Source organism: Polypterus senegalus, chromosome 14, assembly GCF_016835505.1.
Source record: "Polypterus senegalus isolate Bchr_013 chromosome 14, ASM1683550v1, whole genome shotgun sequence".
NCBI classification, from domain to species: Eukaryota; Metazoa; Chordata; class Cladistia; order Polypteriformes; family Polypteridae; genus Polypterus; species Polypterus senegalus.
Genome location: NC_053167.1, coordinates 56,102,444 through 56,117,183, shown reverse-complemented (window position 1 = coordinate 56,117,183; position 14,740 = coordinate 56,102,444). Strand labels below are relative to the sequence as shown.

Here is a 14,740-nt window from a genome sequence, read left to right as displayed (position 1 = left end):
AATACTGTACTGCCAAAAGGTAGAAAAGTGACCTGTCACTAGGGCAAAGAATGATGGGTCAAAAAATAAATAATATGACAACAAAGTCTCAAGCATACCCTATAACATAAATAATAAAGTATTTGGAATTCTGAACTTCCAAAATTTAGGAAACAGCCACATAGGTCACAGGTTCTTCTTATAAAAGAAAAAATGTAATCATAACACTAACAAATGCTCTGTTTTATATTTACAGATCGGGAAAACCAGTCTATGCTTATTACGTAAGTATGTCATTTTCATGATAAAGGCATCAAATTTTTAATTTTTCATTTTGTATTCAAGTTAAAAATTTTATTGTTACACAATTTAAAGTATGCAAGATTTTTATGTGCAGATTAATGCACAGTTAAAAAACTTTTTCCAATACATTTTCATTTTTAATTTTCTTTAGAAAGATCTTCTTTAAATTATACAATTTTGTGATCTTTTCTTTTTTTCTTGCAGTTTTTTTTCTTTCTGCAGCCTTCTTAACATGTCTTTTTCATGTGTGTGTCTGGTTTTAGGCACTAGCTGTTTTAGTATTTTGTTTCTTTTTTCTGTATTTTTTTTCTGCCACTCCTAGCGGAGAATCCGGTGCTGGCAAAACTGTAAACACAAAACGTGTTATTCAGTATTTTGCCATTGTGGCTGCCCTTGGTGATGCATCCAGCAAAAAAGGAGTAAGACCAATACTTACAAACACTTTACTTTTTCCAAACCCTTTTTGGCTCTTTCCACTGTTTTCTCTTTTGAATTTTTCTATTTTTTTTATAAAGTAGGGCTTGAAAAATTACAGCTACTCCAACTGAATATACAATATTTAATACCAATAGGCAATTTGGAAATACTAATGTACATTTTTAAAGCCATGAAGAATATATAATGTTCACAACATAATTAAATGAAGCAATTTTAGAATATTTTCATTAGTGGAAAGAAAAGAAGGAATTTTAATTGCAGAATGAATGTGCCTTGACAAACTGAAATAAGCATACCTAGTAAAATGATTCTTAATTCTGCAAATATTATGCAGTTAGAGCTTTAAACAGTCTGACTGCAATCACTTATTTTAATCTTCACATACTAGTTACAATTTCCTCTACAAGAAATTTGTTTTACTCTTCCTGTAGTATAATGACAGTAAATCTATTTATATGGAAATGTTGAAATCAGTAGACCCTATTTCAAACTAAACAAAATGAATTAGTTATTTGCATAGCATGTTAATATTTTTCTTTATTTAAAAGAATATTATATTATTATAATATTATGAGACTAAAGGTCAATTTTATGAAAAAAAAACAACACATTTAGGCTCTAGGGCCACGCTTGAGGAACACAACTTAGAATGCATGAAAGAACTGCTGTATTAAATGACAGTTTTAAATTCTCAGCAATATCTCCAGTAAACAATAAATGTAACATTAAACATGATTAAAAGATAGCAAGAAACTCTGATCAGATAGTAATCTGATAATTTATAAAGAAGTGAAAACACAGCTTAATTGAAAGCTCATGGCCAAATACATCAATAGTTTCCTGCAATCCCAGTATCATTTCAGCTTTTGCATTATTTACAGGGGTCATTATTATGACAATGATATTAAAATATGTGGGTATTTAAAAATAAATCTACATTTTGAAGGCTTTGATTTTGCTTTAAACTACACAGTATTTATATCTGCTTGTAAACATTGAAAGAGATGTTTGCATCAAGCCTGGATGTGTTGAACTTTGGAAATATTGCTTAGGCTAAAGAAGACCTAAAAATACAAGTTTTTGCACATCTTGGTGCAGCTGTGCATTTCTTATGGTTTCAAGCCCTACATAAGCAAAGCTTTTCCTTTTCCCTGAATTTAATCAACACTTTTTTTTTTTTTTTTTTTTTTTTTACTTTTACCTCTTCTTTCAGCAGTTGTGCCTCACATACCACGTTTGTTTTTCCTCTCCTATTTTTCCTCAGTTTTTGAAAACTTCCTTTCCTTAACTTGCTCTAAGCGATTTACACCTTGCTATTGTACCTTATCTTTTTCTTATTATCCTACTTACCATACTTTTTGAGATACAATTACATTAATCTTCAAAATTTACAATGTATAAAATGTTGAAAAAATTGAGAAAAATAACTGATTTATAGTTTAACTTAGCTTCACAATAATCATAAGTATGGAAAGATAGCATCTTAGTTAAATTTAGCTTTCAATGTCACACCTGTTTAAAAATGTTAACCTTTTGTCAAGTACACCTTTAATTTATGTGTTATTTCCTCTTACTCTTCTTCCATTTAAACAGTATATATTTAACTGTAGATCACAATTTGCTCAGTGAGAAATTACAATAATGAAATTTTACAGCTTGGTTTTAATGCACTTTAATGCACTTGACTTGACTTAGTTTTCTTTAAGATTAAATATACAGTACTGCCTAGTATTTAATTTGAGTATTCACTGAGTGAAAGCCGAAAAAATGATTAGATCATACCTTGCATGATTTTTTGTTTTATGTCAGAATTTTCAGTGTTATTGTGCTTTTATATACATTGCTAGTCTTTCGAATGAAGGAACAATCATGGCAGTATAAACTACAATGTATTTATCTTTCATTCACATAGATTTGAGAGAATATTATGATTTGGAATTGTCTTGTACTTTTCCATTTCCAATAGTTATTTTCAACTAAATTTCATCAAACATGTAGTTTGGTTAAAGATAGATGCCAGAAACAATTTTAGTTTGCTGTACCAAATAAATCAGTTATTTCTCTTAAAAAGTTAGCAAGAACGAAGCATTTAACTTTATTTTTATGAAAAATATATTTTGGTCAATCGTTTAAAGTATTAATAAAATTTGTTTTACTGTACTTTTTTCTGTATAGGGACCTGCCACCAAAACAGGAGTAAGTATACATTTCATTTTTTATTGTATTTCAAAACACTTAGTAACACACAATGTAGTCAAAGATATCCACATGCGAGCAGTACAGCAATACAAATAGTGTATTCTAAAAAACCTTTTTTACCATAAACAGAGCTATATTGCAATTAAATGGCCAATGTGATGCCTTATATACTGTTTATTAATGTGTATATGTACTGTATATATCTACTATATAATAAAATACTAAGGTCTGCGAGTGTGTGTGTGTGTGTCCGGTTCCTCAGAGCAGTCTGATTACTCAGTTTGTTTTTGGTGTGATAGGTTAGTTTAGCTTTGGTGACACAATTGCAAGACACACAAGAAGTAAAAGCGTAGGACACATGCTAAGAGTTGCCTTCAAAGTTGGGAAGTACATAAAAGTATAAAAGTCACCCTTTATTTTTATTAAGAGACAAGCAAGGCACCTCAAAATGACAATGTCTGAGAAGCATGCTTTGTGGGTGCGTGCTCAAGGAAGGGAGCACAATATTATAATGTGTAGTAATATCAAAATGAAAACATTTTAAAGATTAAATAAATTTTAAATGCTTTGTGCTATTTTTGTTTTAGTTGCTAGTGTCTGTATTGTTTTTGTTTTAAGGCAGTTAAATGTAACACATTAATGAGTTACTTTAAAAGGGCTACTGTACTAAAACAGAATCTATGTGAATTTCACAGCGAAGAAGGTAGCTCTTTTGGAATGTGTCTTTTCTTTAGATGAGACAATGCTTTAAAACAATGCTATTTAATTTAAAAGCACTTTAATTTTCATCTACTTTAGCTAATTTAAAATGTGACTAATCATAGAAAACCTTAACAAGTTTAAATTTTACTGTTAAAAAACGTCTTTATTACGTCTTAAGGGAACATTAGAAGATCAAATTATTGAAGCAAACCCTGCTATGGAAGCATTTGGGAATGCTAAGACTCTGAGGAATGACAACTCTTCCCGTTTTGTAAGTTTCATTATTAAGACATTACAATGTTACACAATATTTATTAAATAAGACCTCTTTGTTGCAGTGCTTTGCTTTTATTTTGATAAAAATGCATATTTAAATAGCATAAACATAAAGTGAATTCCACTTCTATGGAATTCTTAGTTAATCTATAGTAATCTTTTACAGTTTATTACAAGTATATATCGCGGGGGTTGCGTTCCAGACCCCCCCGCGATAGGTGAAAATCCTCGAAGTAGAAACCATATGTTTGTATGGTTATTTTTATATATTTTAAGCCCTTATAAACTCTCCCACACTGTTAACATTATTACAGCCCTCTAGACATGAAATAACACCCTTAAGTCAAACGTTTAAAGTGTGCTTCATTACAAGACAGAGATGGCAGTTCTTTCTCACAATTAAAAGAATGCAAACATATCTTATCTTCAAAGGAGCACCTGTGAAGAGCAGATAATGTCAGAGAGAGCGCTCGCTAAGAAAAGCAAACAATCAAAAAATCTATACGTGCTTTTAAGTATACAGAAGCACCGCGATAAAGCGGCATTTTGTAGAGGAGCATCCTATCTTCTAGGCAAACAGCCACTGTGTAAACAGCCCCCTCTGCTCACATCCCCTCCGTCAGGCAGAGAGAGTGAGAGAGACAGAGAGAAGCAAACAAAACAAGCGCCACGCGGGAAGCATATCTTATAGCATTGAGGAGTTTTAGTTAATATGTAATACATGCTCTGATTGGGTAGCTTCTAAGCCATCCGCCAATAGCGTCCCTTGTATGAAATCAACCGGGCAATCAAACTGAGGAAGCATGTAACCTAAATTAAAAGACCCATTGTCCGCAGAAAGCGGCGAACCAGCGAAAAATCCGTGATATATATTTAGATGTGCTTACATTTAAAATCCGCGATAGAGTGAAGCCGCGAAAGTCGAAGCGCGATATAGCGAGGGATTACTGTATACTGTATATCCACAAAACACTGCTAATAATGATCCAGTATTCAGAGTAATAGCAGAATCGACAGAATCGAGTCGGGAATTACAGGTGTTATTAGTTGATTGCAGGAGGTTCTACATATTAAGAGTCAGATAACGTGATGTATTAGATGAGGTAATAGTAATTAGAAAATGTATAAAAGAAAATGAATTGTTTAATTAATTGCTCACTCCATGGACTGAGACATTCATGCATAACTCAGTGCAGATAAAGAAATGTTCTACATTCTCATTAGGGCACCATGACTGTCTTCTTTGAAAACAGAGGCAAGTTCTTTTCCACTACACTTATTATTTAGATTATTTTATTGAAAAATGGAAGAATACAAATAATAACTACACTGCTGTCTAATGAACCTTCTGGGTTTGAATTCTGTGCCTTGTCCATGTTAGGTATTGTAATTTGATAACTTCAAATAGGCATTGAATGCATGAGTGGACCTGTGACAAACTCCCACTCCTGGGATAGGTTCTGGAACCCTCCATGTCCTCACATGACCCTGACTTGGATTAAATGTAGTGGAGGTTTATATTTTCTGGTTTAAACTAATATTTAAAAGCAAAAAAAGAAACTCAAAAGAATTTTTAATAAACCTGAAAGTGAAAAAAGAGTCTTAAAGTAAATGAGTAAAAATTAAATATCATTAAATATCACTGGTTTGTTCACGGAAACAAAAAATGAACTATAAAGTACATTTGACTAGTATTTAGATTTAGAGTATATGTACTATAATAAAATAATACTATTAACATTCACATCCTTGGAATTCATTGATTTTGTTTAAATAATATGTTTCTTTTTTACTGTAGGGTAAATTTATCAGAATCCATTTTGGCCCCACTGGGAAACTGGCTTCTGCTGATATTGATATTTGTGAGTATAAGTTTTGCCATCATGAGCTCATGCCTTCTCCCTCTTCTATCGAGAATCTAGTTTTGTCTAAGAAGAACACTTAAAAAATGGACTGTTAATTACAGTCTAATGAAATTAAATATTTATACTGTTATTAACTGCAATTATTCTGATAGCTTGATTTTGGTAATATCCCTAAAATATGATTTACTAAACTAAATATTTAAAGGTCAATGATTGCAAAACGATGCAAACCCTTATGTTGTATTGAAGAATTTCTCAAAGCTCCTTAGCATCATAACGCTAAACAAATATCAAACAAGGCTGCTGAACTGAGTTCAGGAGATATTTTGGCCATTTATTTTTTATAGAATTGTTTAATTTCATTTACATTTCAGAACTGGCTTAAATGGGTTATGTGACTTATTACTATGCTTGTTTACTTTATTGTAAGTGAAACAACTGATTAATTAGTAGTTTATATATTAATTAGTCCTATATATGCCACATAAAATAAAAAATAATTTAATAGTTTTTTTGTAGTGAGTTTTATGACAGTTATCTATGCCAAATGTCTATCAGTAAAGTATTACGACTCTTCCTTAGACATGACATATATTCAATCACTGTAGGTGTGTGGTGTTGTATACCAAAGATACAGGTGGTAGTTTAGATGGTAATTGTAACTTGTTTATATTTAAGTGACTGTAAGGATGTAGATAAATATACATGGCAATAGATTTTGTTTTGTACCAGACTATTCTAAGGTTCTGCCTGCTTACAGGTTTAGGAAATAAATGGATGAATTAATCATATCATGATCAATGATGTGGAATAATAATATACAGTAACAATTAATTATGTTTCCTTGACAATTTTTAGAATTGTATATTGTTCAATTTTACACCATTTGGACGTTGCTAGACCAATTCAGTTTTTTCAGTGAGACATTCTATAATAAAATAAATAAATAATCAATACAAAATATTTCATTACAACTGGAAAATATAAAAATCATAATAGAAACTTTTTTTTTCTATTCAAGATCTACTGGAAAAATCCAGGGTAATCTTTCAACAGCCGGGAGAGAGGAGCTACCATATTTATTATCAAATTCTCTCTCAAAAGAAGCCAGAACTTCAAGGTAAAAAATAAAATAAAATTTTGTCATTGCATTATGTACAGTACCTTAAAGCAAATGAAAGTGTAATACAAATGAATGCTTCAGTTTTTTTTAATATGTCAGACTGGATACACAAATGGTCAATTTTCTGAGCACACTTCACTATCATAAAATAGAATTTCTTTTATCTTTTCTATTAAAATTGAAAGTACCTAACCAATTGCTAACATATGCTGCTGTATAAGTGGACAATACATGTAAATTACAATCTAAATAACTTATTTTTGCTAAAAAAAAAAAAAGTCAACAACAAATACTTACGTATTTATGTTTTTTTCCTTTTGTAGACATGCTGCTGGTGTCCAATAATCCTTTCGACTATCACTTCTGTTCACAAGGTGTCACCACTGTGGACAATCTAGATGATGGAGAGGAGCTCATGGCAACTGATGTATGTCACCAATATGCTGTTTGTTGTTGTGATATCTTAGTTTTTCCATTTTACTTAGCATGTCTAATACTACATTTCTTTTCTGCACAAATATGAAGGAAGTGTCCTTCACCACTATCTATCTCAAAGCTACGCTTTTCAACCAACATCTGAAATTCGTGAAGGACTTTTTGTCTGTCACTGACATTTTAATGGTTCAGACAATGAGCATCATTAGACATGCAGTAAGACTTATTTATAAGACCAATGATGAAATAACATTGTAGCTTTTCATACACTGTAAAACCTCTACCCCCGAATAGTTATTTGCCTCAGTCCAATGAATACATTCATCACAGCAATAGTGCAGCAATTAAGAGAATTTTCTGAATATTTCTCGGACTTATTCAGAACAATTAATTTACTTGCATATTCCTAGTCTGTCTTTTGGAGATTCAAATTTTAATTTTTTTAATTTAGGATCCCATACTTAATGTTGGCACAATAGTGCAGGGCTTAATATAATTTCTCACAGCTCCTGTGTCCAATGTGTATTATTTAACAGTCTAGTCATCGTGTTTGTTGAGTCTGAATGTCTTGCAGCTATTTATGTAGGTTTTTGTTTTTTGTTTTTTTTCCAGATACTCTGATTTTCCCAATCTCAAAGATATGTTGTTAGGTTATATTATCAGAATTGGTCCAGTATGAGTGTCTGTGTGTTTGAAAGTGCCCAGAAATGGACTGATTTTGCTTGCACTAGTTGCTCTCAGAATAATGTTTGGAACCCTTTCAACCATCCAATAGAAAAAAGTCAGGATTAGGATGTATCGACAAATCAGTATTTTTTTTTAACTTTATATGCAATGTGATCTGAATCCTATTATAAAACACTTCATTTCTTTGTACTTATAGCATGCCATGGACATACTTGGATTCTCACCAGAAGAAAAATATGGCTGCTATAAAATAGTTGGTTCCATAATGCACTTTGGGAACATGAAGTTTAAGCAGAAGCAACGTGAAGAGCAGGCAGAAACAGATGGCACTGAAAGTCAGTTAAATAAAAATTGTCTTTTACTCTTTAATCTAGGCACATATTATGCATGCAGTGTCCCTTTCATACAGCAAATCGGGCATAAATATGAGATGCCTACAAAATATTTAATAAACTTTATGTTTTTTGGTTTGTTGTGACTGTTAGGAGATTTTATCTTGAAAATAATTTTATTTAATTTTTTTTGTTTGCATCATATAACAAATTAGCCTTAGGTAACTGGTGATATTTATTGAGTATAACTTAAATTTTTTAATAGCTCACATGTGGAACAAGCTAATAAAAACTTTTTGTGTGGCATTAGTTATGTGAAGATTGGTGACTAACAGTTTTTTGAATCTGTGTCTTGTTCTAGGTGCTGACAAAGCTGCTTACTTAATGGGGTTGAGCTCAGCTGACCTCATTAAAGGTCTGCTTCACCCACGTGTCAAAGTAGGCAACGAATATGTCGTTAAAGGTCAAAATGTAGAACAGGTAGTTTTTTATCCTTAATATCTTTGAAATAAATTTTGTCATGACCCATGATTCATGTAAAGCACAATTAGGCAATGAAATTAGTAAAACATTGTTGCAATTTTTAAAAAGAGAAACAAGACTTTAAAACTGACACCAGACCAGAAACAGGTGGAAACATTAAACAATAGTCCAAAAAACATTTATAAAGGTTTTAAATTTTCCAAAATGTTTTTTGGATTTTTTTTCAAAAGCAAAAATTGTATTTGGTATTTTTTATTCAAAAATCTTTACACCAATTAAAAAAAATGATCAGTTTGATTGTGACTGATTGAGCTATTAGCAAACACTTACACACATACAAAAACAGCAATTTATACCAGAAATGATTAAGTTGTTCTCGAGGATTTTTAAAACATTTCAATATGATTACAACTTGAAGTCAAAATTTACTGTTACAGCACTTGCCCCTAGTCTACTTACCACATGGAACAGAAAAAAGTATCAGAAAAATAATACACATGGATTGTAAATGAGATTAAATACATTGTGAGCATGTTACTTTTGTACATGTCTCATCCTAAAGACTTAATTTGGAAGGCTGAAAACTTTAGACCATTGAAAATCCATAAAATAATGCAGTTAAAAATTTGTTTAAGAAAATGTAATTTTTCCAGCGCACTAGTAAACCATTTGTTTTGCATTGAACATAATGCCCTGGTAATTTCATGAGTACTAAATAAATACAATATACAAACAGAAAAAAAACTTCAAGTAATGCAAAAATTATTAAATGAATTGCAGCATAAAAGTGATTATGTCTGTTGTGGACACCATAGAATCTTCTTGTTGTTACAAAAAAGGGGTTTAACTGCATTTTAAAAACATTCTTAAAATGTACTATCAAATGATGTTTTAATTGTGGGTTTGTAACTGGTCTAGTGCTAGTGCCTAGTGTGAAAAGCATTAAAGCATGTTAAAAGTTCTTTTCTTAATATTTTGTTTTGCTAAGTGAGTCTAGTATTTATCATGTTAACATTTTATTGATTACATTTCAGAATTCAGGGAAATCCTTGTGTTTTTCATCTTAGTAAAGCTGGTTTTCCTTTTCATGGATTAGGTAGTTTATGCTGTAGGAGCTCTTGCCAAAGCTACATATGATCGTATGTTTAAATGGCTAGTAAGCCGAATCAACAAGACCCTATATACATCTCTTCCAAGACAATTCTTTATTGGAGTACTGGACATTGCAGGCTTTGAGATTTTTGATGTGAGTAAACTATACTATACTTTGAGAAGGCTGCTTTTAATTTCTGAATTATATAAATAATTATATTTTCATTCTTTACAGTTTAACAGCTTTGAACAGCTTTGTATCAACTTCACCAATGAAAAACTGCAACAGTTTTTCAATCATCACATGTTCGTCCTGGAACAGGAGGAATATAAAAAAGAAGGCATTGATTGGGTCTTCATTGACTTTGGTTTGGATTTGCAAGCTTGCATTGACCTTATTGAAAAGGTACAGAAGTTCCAACATAGACTGTAATTTAGATATGTGTATATTTTTGATTTGATATACTTTGTTAATCCCAGAGAGGAACATATCTTTTTTGCATGACCTTTGGTAACAGTAAAGTAAAAATAAAAAAGTTTAGTTTTTAACCCCTTTGTTGGAGTTCTTAGCAAAACATGAATGCATAATAAACTGACACGCTCTATGATGTTTCAGCCTTTAGGTATTCTGTCAATTTTAGAGGAAGAATGCATGTTTCCTAAAGCCTCAGATACCAGTTTTAAGGCAAAGCTATATGATAACCACCTTGGGAAGTCAGCAAACTTTCAAAAGCCAAGACCTGATAAGAAGCGAAAATATGAAGCGCACTTTGAACTTGTTCATTATGCTGGTGTAGTAAGTATTCCTAATCATTATTGCATACATAGCAATCCTTTTTTTCTAGTGTGGGCTACATTGTCATAAATAGTTTTACAGTGATGTGTATTCAATATGTAATATAGCTAGTTCACTCCATGTTTCCTTAGGACATCAAGTCTCATCCTCATATAAGACAATTTTTACTTTGCTCTCATTATCATTCTCAATAAGATTACACCAAGTATAGATCTGGTTGTTTCCAGTATGTGTTTCTGTCCTTTTCAGGAACCACATTCACTTGTTTTAGTGTGTGGTTAATTTGTTTGGGAATAGAAATTATGTTTAGCTCAAACAAAGCTGAACAGATTTCTTATAATGTTTTTTTGTACACTTAGGTTTGGTCATATTACTTAGGAGTGTAAATAGAATTATCTGGGCATATGAGTGCATTTTTTATTACAAGGTAACATCATATACAACAGGCCATACTTTTTTTTTTTTCAGGTACCCTATAACATAGTTGGATGGCTGGATAAGAACAAGGACCCACTGAATGAAACAGTCGTTGCGTTGTTTCAGAAATCAGCTAACAAGTTGTTAGCCTCCTTATATGAAAATTATGTTGGATCTGATTCAGGTATGTTAGTTATTTTGAATAGCTTTAAATGCTAAAAACAACGACATTTCTAAACAATGCCAGCAAATGTCTTGAAAAAAGTTGTTATAATAGTTTCTTAATTTTAAAATATCTGTAAGTTTGCACAGTCATTGCCTGGTAGATTATTCAGTAATGTCCTACAGACAGATTTCTGTAATTCAATCAGGGGCATTTCTAAAGGCAAAAATTTAAAAATATGCTTCTTGTGTTTTATCTTATCTTTGTAATAACAGACCCGCCTAAATCAGGTGTCAAGGAGAAACGCAAGAAGGCAGCCTCTTTTCAGACTGTGTCACAGCTTCATAAGGTAATGCGTTTCCACTGCATAGAGAGGCAGATATTTTTTTCTGTCTTCAGTCAGTGCTATAAATTGCTGTTTTTATCTGTAAGACATACTCACTTTAAAATATTCCATTGCAGTATAGCATACTGTGTCCACTCCTTTCATAAACTAACCAAGAGACAAATAGGTTTCTTTCTTGTGAAATTTGCTGAGTACTCAAAGCCTTTTCAAGTGCAGTGTTTGATAAACAGGAAAAAAAAAATAATTCTGCATTGAACATCAGTTTATAATAAACGTATCAGTTCACCTATGTTAGTTATTGTACTCTTGTAGTTTTATTCTCTGACACTATGGCTTTACCCGATGATGAGGTGGAAGCAGTTAAGACTTGCAGTGATGTTTAGATAAATTAATGCATGAACATCACTTTAAGTCTGTGCTTACTCCATCCTCAAAATCGTCACATTAATTGAAAATGGTAATAATAATATAACCGGTAAGTAGGCAGGTGACAAAAATCTCCATACAAAATTATTTGTGTTGTTAATGTTAATTTACTTAGTCTGTGAAAGTAGTATCTTTTAAGGTTTATTACATTTAATTCAAATTAACACCTGTAGTATGTCTGGAGGAGGTTTGTGGAAATGTATTACTTTTTTATGGCACTGCCAGAGAGGAGAACATTCATTATTAGAATTGCTGGGGTTAGTTACCCTTTATGGGAAGTCAAAAGGGCCACAACAAGAAAAGAAAATTCACTCTTTTAGACAATTGCCCACCATAAATCTGTGTAGTATATAATCCTAAAAATTCAGCTAAATACAGATGAGAAGGTTTTATCAACGACATATGATTAGGAAAAGGAGCACATGAAATGTAAAACTTAGTATGACTGTTTCTCTCTTCAGGAAAACCTGAACAAGCTGATGACAAATCTTCGAGCAACCCAACCCCACTTTGTCCGTTGCATTATCCCTAATGAAACCAAGACACCAGGTTAGATTTCACTGACTATCATTCAATGTTTTACACAGCCATTGGTATCTTTGAGCAAATGGAAATAAATGGCCTATTGAAAGATTTAAGTTGTTAAATGTATTGTACTGTCACATTAGTCTGAGTAATGTGTTTTCATCATTTCCTACTGGAATACTTGTTTCAAAGTTAGATTTAGGCTCTTACATATGACTCAAAATGTCAAGAAATTACAGAATCCTGGGTTATAGGGTATACACACCATTTAGCCAAACAACATTGATCACCATGGGCATTCAGTACCTATAAAGTTTGGAAACACTTGCATCAGCATGTTTCTGTGGAAATGCTGACAGTTTCTTTACTTCAGAATTAAAAGAAGATTGACAGTATATATTGTAAAACACTTTGAAAATTCACAACTGACAAAAATATTTGTGTGATCTGTTATGAATACCCTTTCTGTATAACTAAATATCATTTGATACCCCATAATTTATTAAGGTGCCATGGACCCTTTCCTTGTACTGCACCAACTTCGCTGTAATGGGGTGTTGGAAGGAATTCGCATTTGCCGTAAGGGCTTCCCGAACAGGATCCTTTATGCCGACTTCAAGCAGAGGTAAGATGACTTATACAACAGAGTGCCTGAAATAGACTTAAATCTCAAGGTTTGGTTCCTGTCTTTCTCCAGCTCCTTGCAACAATGTGGAAAAAGCAGGTTCAAAAAATAGAAGGAAGGAGGTTAAAGTACACAGCTCAAGGGAATAAATTGCAATGAGCTGAAAGTGCAACTTTCTCTATTGCATAAACAATGAACAAAAATTATGTGCCAAAAGATGTACTTGCAATGATTTTTATGTTTATTCATTGGCTAAGCAAACCCTCTTACACAAATATCTGATATAATAATGCCACTGGGTCAAAATTTCAGAAGTCAAAGTTTGAATCCTGGCCCTATCACTGCCTGTGGGTGTGGGTTTTTTTTTGGATACACCATTTATTTTTTTTACCATATCCCAAAGAACTGCATGTCTGGTTGTATAGCATCATTAACTATAGAACGAGTGAGTTTATGAGTCTGCCTTACAATGGACAATTACAGATGTTTCCTGGAAAGATGGAGGCTCCCTGTGACCCCCAATTGGAATTATTAGGTTCAGAAAATATTAAAACAAATAAAATGTTAAGGTCTTTTTTATATTAATACACATATGATGACTGTACTAGCTTTGTATCTGGTATACACTGAAGTTTAGTGTATAAATATAATAATTAATTGCTTTATTTTATTCTGCTTTGCCTGTTAACATTAACGGTGACAAATGGAAAGCATCATTAACTAATTACAAAGTGGTGAAACCAGATAATGCCAGCTGCATAATTAAGGTTTTCAATGGTATATGCTTGTAACACAATTGGAAAAATTATTTTTAAGCTCCTGATGAACAGCCTACTGATTTTTTAAAGTGCTTTCCAGATCTATGTAAGATAATTTTATTTTGTGTAGACTGATTTTCAGGCAGCACTGTTAAAGTATAAACAACAGTTGAAAATGACCATCCATAATCCAAAATTGTACCTAACCATCTACTACATGAACACTGAGGTGACAGCTTACAGACTCCATTGCAGTCTTTTACTAGTATGCTTTCCCTATCCCTGTATTGGCTGTATGAATTTCCTCTGAGCACTCCAGTTTCCATACACAGGCCAAAGATATGTAATTAGGCTGATTGGTAAATCTGTCTTCACTTTATTTAACTCTGCTCTCCTGTTATTCAGTCCAAAGTTGAACATTGCATTGTGCCATTCGGGATAGGTTCAGATACTGATCTACGTGAACATAAATTGATGTCTATATTTTTTATTTTTTTAAAAGTTTAATGTTAGCTGTGTATTTCCATTGACTTATTTATTCTTTTTCTAAAACATTGTGCACTTCATGGTTACATAAACAAACACATTGTGTATCGTATTTTAATTAGTTCATTATCTCTTACAGATATCGCATCTTGAATCCTAGTGCAATTCCAGATGATAAATTTGTGGACAGTAGGAAAGCCACAGAGAAGCTTTTAGGTTCTCTGGATATTGACCATACGCAGTATAAATTTGGGCACACCAAGGTAACATATGTGTAATGTGGA

General features: G+C 32.2%; 1 protein-coding gene across 1 annotated transcript in view; it reads left to right on the top strand.

Moving 5' to 3' along the window:
- The window catches only part of LOC120514297 (myosin-7-like), a 54,271-nt gene that overhangs the window by 16,091 nt on the left and 23,440 nt on the right, over positions 1-14,740 (top strand). The window contains exons 7-23 of the mRNA XM_039734625.1: positions 236-263; positions 605-701; positions 2,896-2,916; positions 3,800-3,892; positions 5,696-5,759; positions 6,784-6,882; positions 7,209-7,312; positions 8,204-8,342; positions 8,701-8,819; positions 9,919-10,068; positions 10,150-10,320; positions 10,531-10,710; positions 11,179-11,311; positions 11,566-11,639; positions 12,524-12,611; positions 13,095-13,212; positions 14,596-14,719. Coding sequence (XP_039590559.1) covers positions 236-263; positions 605-701; positions 2,896-2,916; positions 3,800-3,892; positions 5,696-5,759; positions 6,784-6,882; positions 7,209-7,312; positions 8,204-8,342; positions 8,701-8,819; positions 9,919-10,068; positions 10,150-10,320; positions 10,531-10,710; positions 11,179-11,311; positions 11,566-11,639; positions 12,524-12,611; positions 13,095-13,212; positions 14,596-14,719 — 1,802 coding nt within the window. The remainder of the gene's footprint in view (positions 1-235; positions 264-604; positions 702-2,895; positions 2,917-3,799; positions 3,893-5,695; positions 5,760-6,783; positions 6,883-7,208; positions 7,313-8,203; positions 8,343-8,700; positions 8,820-9,918; positions 10,069-10,149; positions 10,321-10,530; positions 10,711-11,178; positions 11,312-11,565; positions 11,640-12,523; positions 12,612-13,094; positions 13,213-14,595; positions 14,720-14,740) is intronic.